The sequence below is a fragment of the Lathamus discolor genome, chromosome 5, assembly GCF_037157495.1.
Source record: "Lathamus discolor isolate bLatDis1 chromosome 5, bLatDis1.hap1, whole genome shotgun sequence".
Taxonomy (NCBI): Eukaryota; Metazoa; Chordata; class Aves; order Psittaciformes; family Psittacidae; genus Lathamus; species Lathamus discolor.
In genome coordinates this window covers 16,182,007-16,190,947 of record NC_088888.1, presented here as the reverse complement: position 1 = coordinate 16,190,947, position 8,941 = coordinate 16,182,007, and the positions used below count along the sequence as shown (strand labels likewise).

The window sequence follows — 8,941 nt, the reverse complement described above, 5'->3', positions numbered from 1 at the left end:
GTCCGGCTGGAGACCGGTAACGAGTGGTGTCCCTCAGGGATCGGTGTTGGGACCGGTCTTGTTTAATATCTTCGTCACTGACATGGACAGTGGGATTGAGCACGAGGGAAAGAATGCCATCCACAGGGACCTTGACGCACTTGTGAGGTGGGCTGATACCAACCTTATGAAGTTCAACCACGACAAGTGCAAGGTCCTACACGTGGGTCGGAGCAATCCCAGGCACAGCTACAGGCTGGGCAAAGAAGAGATTCAGAGCAGCCCTGCGGAGAAGGACTTGGGGGTGCTGGTCACTGAGGCAAGGAACATGAGCCGGCAGTGTGCGCTCGCAGCCCAGAAAGCCAACCGTATCCTGGGCTGCATCAAAAGGAACGTGACCAGCAGGTCGAAGGAGGTGATCCTGCCCCTCTACTCTGCTCTTGTGAGACCTCACCTGGAGTATTGTGTGCAGTTCTGGTGTCCTCAACATGAAAAGGACATGAAACTGTTGGAACAAGTCCAGAGGAGGGCCACGAGGATCATCAGGGGACTGGAGCACCTCCCGTATGAAGAGAGGCTGAGGAAGCTGGGGCTGTTCAGCCTGGAGAAGAGAAGGCTGCGTGGAAACCTCATAGCAGCCTTCCAGTATCTGAAGGGGGCCTCTAGGGACACTGGGGAGGGACTCTTCGTCAGGGACTGTAGTGACAGGACAAGGGGTAACGGGTTCAAACTTAAACAGGGGAAGTTTAGATTGGATCTAAGGAGGAAGTTTTTTCCTGTTAGGCTGGTGAGGCACTGAAACAGGTTGCCCAGGGAAGCTGTGAATGCTCCACACCTGGCGGTGCTCAAGGCCAGGCTGGACGAAGCCGTGGGTGACATGGTTTAGTGTGAGGTGTCCCTGGCCATGGAAGGAGGGTTGGCACTACATGATCTTAAGGTCCTTTCCAACCCTAACTATTCTGTGATTCTATGATTCTACCTCCTGGAAACAAGTGTGTGAGGACCGCCGGTTCCCCTATGGCCCGCCCTTCCCTGAGGCGCTGTTTCCTCTGAGTGGCTGCCTTGCCCACCTCCTCAAAGGTGACTGTCTGTACTGGGCCCACTGACAGCCACCTGGGAGGGCGCTGCCAGGCAAGGAGCTGCGCTTCCGGGTTGCGCCCTTCAGCGGGGAGCTGCGGCCCCGAGGCAGGGCGGCGGCCTGAGGGGCGGCTTTTGGCGCTGACCACGTGGACTGGATGCTGCGAGTGGCACTGCGGGCCCTGGAGACGTCGAGCCAGCTGCATTCCTCCCCTTTCCAGTGTCACAGAGCGCAGCCGAGGAGCGTGGATGCGCTCCTCGCACCCACACGCCTTGGGGAGCTCTCTGAAGACAAAAGGAAGAGGGAAAGGCCAAAGGTGCGATAGAAAATGTGCCCCCAAAATACAGTGGCTGTGCTGAGTGATGTTTCTGCATTCAAACCATGGGCAGGAAGCTACCTCAAAGTGCCCGTGTGTGAAAATAGCCCAGAGCTGATGCGAGCCCTTCTGGAGCATGAGCTGCTTGTACAGGAAGGGATGTGGAAGTGGGCTGGGATGTAGAGCTGGGGCTCACATCCAGCACGGGAGCAAGCAGGCTGTGGCGTCTTCATCCCTGGAGGTGGTTGCTGGGGACAAATCCTCCCCAGCAGACAGAAGCACCCACCCATGGGACACGACACCAGGGGACGTGCAGCCAGCGCGCAGGGACACCAGGGAAACACACCCCCCCCCGTGTGATCGTTTCAGCTTTATTGATGGAGCCAGGGCCGAGGTGCTGCAGTGGCACAGAAACATTGGTGGCCGGAGGGCTCTGCTGCTAACACTGGGCACAGGTCAGCAGCAGGTCCTCTTCAGAGACAGCAACATGCTTGGGAGCCTTTCCAAAGGGCCTTCGTAGCTGCTGTGAACAGAGACCCTGTGACAGTGATGGTAATGTTGTCATTGTGCAGCTCTGTACCAGTTAATACCCAGAGTTTGGGTATCGCAAAGCATGCTCAGGGTACAGAGCCAGAGCTCCTTGCTGTCCTGGGGCAAAGTGGGAATGCAAAGAGCTGCCACCTCTGATGGGAGGATACAGGCCGGTGTTGGAGGATGTTCTCCCTCGTGCAGAGGAGCAAAGCGTGCTCCCGCCCATGTTGGACTTTGCCTCCAAACACAGTGCTGCCTTTCTGTTGTGACGTTGCCTAGTGCCACTGACGTCACAAAGCACTGTTGGCGTTGAGGCAGACACAGGGGGGTGGAAGACCAGGGTTGTCCCTGTGTCAAGACACTCCAGCTCTTGAGCGAGCAGACAGCACAGTGGTTGGTTTGCTCCTGAGCAAGCAGGATGCCTGTTGCCCACACCTCAGTGCATAAAGAGAGAAAGTCGTGGTGGGTCCAAGTTCTGAAAGGGTATGTTTGAAGCCTCTGCAGAATGGGTTATGACCCTGAGCCCTCCCGGTTCTTGGAAGAACATAAGAGGACTGTTTATTTTTAACAAAGTGCATGCTGTGAGCCTGTTAGAACAAGCGGGAGGACCCTCCGTCTTCCAGAGCGGTGTGTGCTGTCTCTCGGCAGATCAGGCTTCACGGCACGTTGGACTAGCCCGCAAGAGGTTTCCTTGGAATATCCTTAGTTCCACATGGATTCCCAGCGTGCTTTTACATTCATCCCTCCCTCCATCTTCACCCAGTCTGCATTTGCCTGCAGTTACGCAAAGAAAAGGGCCAGTGATAGCCTGGCTGCTAAAGAAATGCTGCTGAAGGGGAGGTACAAACCCCCGCCTGCCTCGTGAGCTCTTGAGCTGTCAGGGTATAGGCTGAACCCCCTCTACCCCCACGGACATGAATTATGGTCACAGCTTTTGTTGCAACTCCTTCTTCTATTCCGGAGATAAGCCAGAGCCCTTCGTCACTAACCAAACAGTGCCAGTCGCTGTTGTACCAGATGGCGCGCTGGTGCTGTTGCTGACAGCTCAGCCACTGATGAGCTTATGCAGGACCAAGGCAACCCTGACACCAGGAATGCTAGGTTCAAGACCTGCCATCCCTACTGCTGCTCTCAGGTCTGCTGCTGAACGGCGTGGGTGCCACCAGCTTCACCATCCTTTTCCTCTTTGCTGCTCCATAGGAAAATGAAGGCTCTGAAGACAGTGCCCCTGGTGCTGCTCATCCGCCTGTTCTTGTTTGGTGAGTCTCGTTGGAACTGGGACCTGAGGATGGTGCTTTAGGACATAGGGCTCCATGTGCTCTGACCAGAGTAGCCCAGCAAAGAGTAGGAAGAACTGAGAGGGGTGTGCCAGTCCCCCCTGCTTCAGAGGAATGGGTGTGGAGGCAAGGAAGGGCTCAGCCAGTTCTCTTAAGGCGATGGAGGGGCAGTGGCTAACCTCCCCTGGCCCCTGACAAGCTTCTGCGGGACAAGGAGCATGTTCCGTGGGAAGGAATAGCTGTGTACTGTGGAGCCCTCTTTCACAACCTGTTGCGAAGACTACAAGAGGAGAAACAACCATGGCACCTGGGAGAGCCGGGGAAAGGGAAGCTGAGGCATAACCCAGCCTTAGACCAAGTCCTAAGTGTAAGGAGAGTTTTGGTGTGTGTCTTACAGGCGTTCACCACGTGGGACTGCTGGGTGAAGAAGGCCTCTCGAGGGCTGCAGCCTTCATCTCCTCCTACATTTGGCATCCCCAACAGCAGGTGACGTTCAGGTTTCTTCAGATCGAGACTGGTTTTACCAGGACATAAAGTACCACTCAGTAAAACGCTGTGGCTAGGGCTGGGAACAGTAGTCATCCTGGCGGGTCATACAGGTGAAGGTCAGTTGGACCGAGCATCAGTGTCTCCACAGCCACTGCACACAGCTGATAAAAAGAATTATGAGGCATTTTTGGGCCTGCATAGGTTCCAGCAAAGCACTGGTCTGTTGCAGTTTGTGATGACTGTTCCCTTCATTGTTGTTCCAGGGGTGTTTCCTCCCCTCTGGATGGGACCACAAGACTTGGAGGTACAGATTATTTCCTCTTGACTTGATGGTGATGTAGAGGAGCTCTGCCCCTGGGCCTCAGCAGGACATTGCTTCTGTCCTGCCTCACAGAGGCTTCACCTAGCACAGCTTCCTGACCTTCTCCCATTGCCCTTTCTTCGTGTCTGTCAAATGGTCACCTATAGCTCCCCACATCCACTAGAGGACTGGGGCCACCCATCCGTCTCCCTTTTGCTTGTCCCGGGCTGTTTACAGCAAAGCAGGGGAGAGAGATGTTGTGGAGAGGAACCACCTGGCAGCAGCAGCCACCTTCCCTTGCCCTCTGTGTGTCTTGCAGCTTTCCTTCTTTATGTCTGAGCTGTTGCACTTAGTATTTTCTATCGGGAATACCACCTGTTCCCCTTGAGATCTGCTCTTGCCTGGCTTTCGTAAGACATTGGCACGTGTAATAGGGAACGTGGCGGCTTTGGGCACACTGGAGATGTTCCTCAGTTTCCCCAAATGTTCCCGGGCAGCCAGGAAGCTGCTTCTCAGCCTGAAACTCTAAGCACTTTGGAACTACCTCTCCCAGCTGCTTAAGACATGCCTGCCCTGCCAGTCATTCAGAGCCAGGCTTCTTACCTTGCTCACACCCCCATGGTGTTCGAGAGGCCAGCCACAACAGTTACAGTCTCTGTTCCTTGCTTTTCTAGGCCAGCAGGGAACGACATAGGAGAAGCGCTGAGTAGAACCCAGACCCTCAAAGAACAGCTCCAGAAGCTGCAGGAAGAGTTCTATCACCTGCACTGGAGCCTCAAGGATGTCACTGAGCGTGCTCTCCATGAAGCCTTGAAGCAGTCTAAGCTCCCAGGCTTCTCTGGATCGGTAAGGGCATGCTGCAGAAGGCTCTACTCAGAGGTTTCTTTCCTCCCTGCAGCCTTTATCCTTCTACAGTTCCCTGTCCTGGCTAGCCAAAAGGCTGGTGTGGCTGGAACAAGTGCTGTGCATGGCCACACTTCCTTTCCTCTTGCTCCACACTTCTGTATGGGGGAAGAGAGCGCCGCGATGGCAGTTACAGTTGCTTTACTTATACCTTCCTCAGAGTAGAGCAAGGCTGGGAGGTTTCCACGCAATCTGGGCGTTCCTCACAGCTGAGTTGAACCTCGTCCCCCTTCCCCTTGGCTGGCCTTGCAGGGGAGATGATTGTCCCATTCCTTCTCCTGCTAACAGGCGCTTGCCTTTGTTCTCTTCCCCAGGCTGTTCAAGAGATCATCAATCAAGTCGTGGAGAAGCTGGAAGAAAACCAAGTCCCAATGACTGATTATGCCCTCAAATCATCAGGTGCTGTGCCATTGTACACAGACCGGTTCCAAAGTGCTTCCTGTGCACACTGACAAGATGGGCCTTGGAACAGGCTCAGCGGTAGGAGAGGAAGGGCAAGAAGTCAAGGGCCACCTAGTGCCCTAAAAACGTACCCACTGACAGACTCTGGGAGCGGCTGGACTCCATCTGAAGAGCAGAAAGCCTAGCCGACATCCCAGCTGACATTACCACAGATTGATGAGTCCCTGCTCTGTGTTCGGGAGGGGTCACGCCAGGAAGAAAGAGGGGAATCCCCCGGCAGGAGATGGAGGACTACTAAAAAGCATTTCTCAAGTGAACAGTGCAATATTCCTCCTGACATTGCTCAATGATCCTGCTCATGTTTTAATTTCCAGGGGCTGCTGTCATTCCTGAATACACAAGTCCATCCTACCGGAATACGGCGTATAAAATCAGCCTGTTTTCCCTGACAGTGATGGATTATGTGAGATCTCCTGAGCTTATTCTTGAGGTAGGAGCACCAAGAAACTGGAAAACAAAGTGGGGGGGGCGGGACGGGACGGGACGGGACGGGACGGGACACGACGACGGCGGGATGCAAACGTGCTGCTGAGAGTTGCCTTTACCCTTATGTTTGCTTTCTTTTCCTGTCACATTCTTGTATGGACCCGCTCACTGTCTCCCTGCTGAGTATTTCCTCTCCCAGACTGCCTCAGGTCCTCCGTTTGAGCTTCTAGCAGGCAGGCTTGGTCCTGCAGCCTTTGTCTTCCTCGTCCCTCTGCAAACTGTCAGCATGGCTGAGAGCCTGCACTGCTGGAGGGCCCCACTCTGTGTTGGCAAGCCCTCCTGGCACTGATCATGGGAACACACCCAGCTGCCTGCCTTCACAGTGCTTCTGCAGTGCTGAAGGGGTCTTGTGACACGGGGATTCTCACAACTGCTGCTCTGTTTGGTACTGGCAGGGTCTGACCCAAGGATGCAGTTCAGAGCAGACCTGATGTGCCAGATCAGTTCTTACTCCGTGATGCTCCTGGCAGAAACGGAAGCCGGGTCACTCTTCTCCATGTGAACGTAGTTTCTTCTTCTCCTTTCAGAAGGAAAATCATCTAGGAAACTGCTGGCCCTTCCATGGAAGTCAGGGACACGTCTTCATCAAGCTCTCTGTGCCAGTCATTCCCAGAGCAGTCACCCTGGACCATGTCTCAGGGCCAGCGCTCCATGGAGACGGTATCTCCAGTGCTCCAAAGGACTTTGCTGTCTACGTAAGTGATTTCTCGGAGTGGGGGGCAGAGGGTTGCTCAGCATTTCTAAGCAGGGGGTGAATACGGGTCAGAACCCGGAGGCCTGCGGCTCCCTCTTGCCTTGCAGAAGAAACAGGCTCCTTGGAGTTGCTCCCTTTCCGTTGGATTCCTCTTTTATCCAATATACCACGCAAAAGGAAGCTTCTGGGCCAAGGCTGTGCTCCAGGAGCCACAGGGAAAATGAGCTGGCACAGTGTCTGCCCCTTGGACCTTCTTGGCTCCCAACGCCAGTGAGCACTGGTGATCCTCAGGGATCATTACCCTGGGAATGTCTGCTCCTTTTCTTACAGCCTACGCTCGTTAAGTAGGCAAGTGTGGCAGCAAGCTGGCTAGCTTCAGCTTCTCGTCTTTTCCTTGTGATGATCTTCCTCGGATTATGTCGATGAAATAAATCAGGACTTCACCACCAGAAGTTAAGTCTTCCCATGGTGGACCAGGGCACTCATGTTTTCTCCACCCCATCTTTCTCTAGGGGGTGACGGAAGAACAGGAGGAGCAGTTCCTGGGACAGTTTGTTTTCCTGGCACCACTGAATCCCACTCAGACCTTTCAGCTAAAGGTAGGGGGACGGAGTGGGAGGAGAACGGAGAGGGAGCAATACAGTTTGCTGGGGAGAAGCTTCCGTGCCAAAGGGCTCAAGGCAGCATTCTGGAGAATGGCGTGTGCCATGCGGTCCCTCCTTCTGCTGTAACCTCCTAATGGCATATGCCTGGAATGCCATTCTCCTTCACTTTTGGGTTTACACTTCAGCGCTGACAGCCACCGCTGCTGAAGCTGAAATCAGCTTGGCTGTCTGGACTCCAAGTGCCTACAGGTGCCCACGTCCACTCAGGATACACTGCCGCTGGCCTGCTCATTAAAGACTAGAAATACGGGGCTTTCTGAGGATGCTGTTGTTCCTAGTACCGAGGCCAGCTAGACAGGGAGGCCATTCTGTGCCATGGCTTTCTAGAGAAGGCAATGAGGCATGATAGGGATACCACGGGGTCTTCTGACAGGGGAAGCATGTGCCCCAAAGTAGGCTAGAAGTCATTGCCAATTGATTCACTACAATTTCAGGGAGATGCTTGTTCCTTTCCTGTTCTTACGGCTAAATGAGGTAGAGCAGTGGAAGAATGTCTTGGCCACAACCCTCCCAGGGCAGTCAGGTGTTGAGCAAGTCCATTGCTGCAGCGCTCTGTCAGTAGTTGAATGCTGCAGCGCTGTGTCAGTAGTTGAATGCCAGCGAGGAAAAGACAACTCATCTCTTCTCCTCCTTTCAGAACGAGCACTCTGGGTTTGTGAATTACATCCTGCTGCAAGTGCTGAGCAACTGGGGCCACCCGGACTACACCTGCATATATCGGTTCAGGGTGCACGGTGATCCTGCCAGCAACGAGGGGAAGGTGGCACTTTGATATGACAACAAAGTTCCTTGATTGTCATTGAGTGTTTTGCCTGTGATAACAAAGCTCCTTGATTGTCACTGAGTGTTTTGCCTGGGATGTTAAGGGCTAAGAGAACTGCTGTGCTTCTCTCCGCCCACAAGCTTACCGGAGACTTCCCTGGAGGGAGAGGTGATGTCAATAAAGGACTAAACTGTTTCCCGCAGATGCATTACTTTGGAGGATTAAACACACTGAATGTGTGTGCAGTTCAAGTAAAAAAAGGCTTCCAAGGACTCCAAAACGGGCAATAGGGAACCCCAACCTTTACCCTTAAAGACACACACCCCCACCCCCCCCCCCCCAATATATTTCTGACCCCCAAAATAGTCCCTGGGTCCCCAAAATATAGTCCAGGGACCTCCAAATGCCAGCTCAAGTACTCCTAAAATGTCCTTTGGGGACCCAAAATGGCCCAGGGACCCCAATATACCCGTCAGGGACCCCCCAGATGGGCCTTAGGGTCCCCAAAATTTACACCCAGGGATCCCCCAAATCCTTTTGATGCCAAAATAACCCCTAGGGAAGACCAAAATACAGCCCATGGATCCCAAAATCCCCCCAGGGCCTCCGGAATGCCCTCTGGGGACCGAAAATGGCACCAGGGACCCTCAGGTTGCCCAGACAAGTGGTAAATGCCCCATCCCTGGCAGTGTTCAAGACCAGGTTGGACAGAGCCATGGGTGACATGGTCCAGTGCGAGACATCCCTGTTTTCAGGGGGTTAGAACTGGATGATCTTAAGGTCCTTTCCAATCCTAACTGTTCTACTGAACTGGTTACACAGGATTTGGAGAAGGCTGAGGTTCTGAATGACTTCTTTGCCTCGGTCTTCACTGGCAAAGGCTCTGACCACACCAGCCAGGTCTTAGAAGGTAGACGCAGGGACTGTGAGAACGAAGACCTTGGGCCCACTGTAGGAGAGGATCTGGTTCGAGACCATCTTAAAAATCTGAACGCGC

The 8,941-nt window shown here is 53.9% G+C and overlaps 1 protein-coding gene across 1 annotated transcript; it reads left to right on the top strand.

The window, feature by feature from the left end:
• Positions 1-2,616: 2,616 nt before the first annotated feature.
• On the top strand, positions 2,617-7,953 carry LOC136014708 (SUN domain-containing protein 3-like). Its single transcript, XM_065679642.1, has 9 exons — positions 2,617-2,744; positions 3,105-3,195; positions 3,579-3,667; positions 4,646-4,817; positions 5,189-5,273; positions 5,651-5,766; positions 6,350-6,517; positions 7,029-7,115; positions 7,819-7,953. The coding sequence occupies exons 1-9, from the start codon at positions 2,617-2,619 to the stop codon at positions 7,951-7,953; spliced, it is 1,071 nt and encodes a 356-aa protein (XP_065535714.1).
• Positions 7,954-8,941: the final 988 nt, after the last annotated feature.

Bases quoted from the DNA above. Each gene is read 5' to 3' on its own strand.
- LOC136014708 (XM_065679642.1), top strand. From the start codon at position 2,617: ATGGATTCCCAGCGTGCTTTTACATTCATCCCTCCCTCCATCTTCACC. The intron at 5,274-5,650 runs GTGCTGTGCCAT...TTTAATTTCCAG, and splicing joins TTATGCCCTCAAATCATCAG to GGGCTGCTGTCATTCCTGAA. The intron at 6,518-7,028 runs GTAAGTGATTTC...ATCTTTCTCTAG, and splicing joins CAAAGGACTTTGCTGTCTAC to GGGGTGACGGAAGAACAGGA.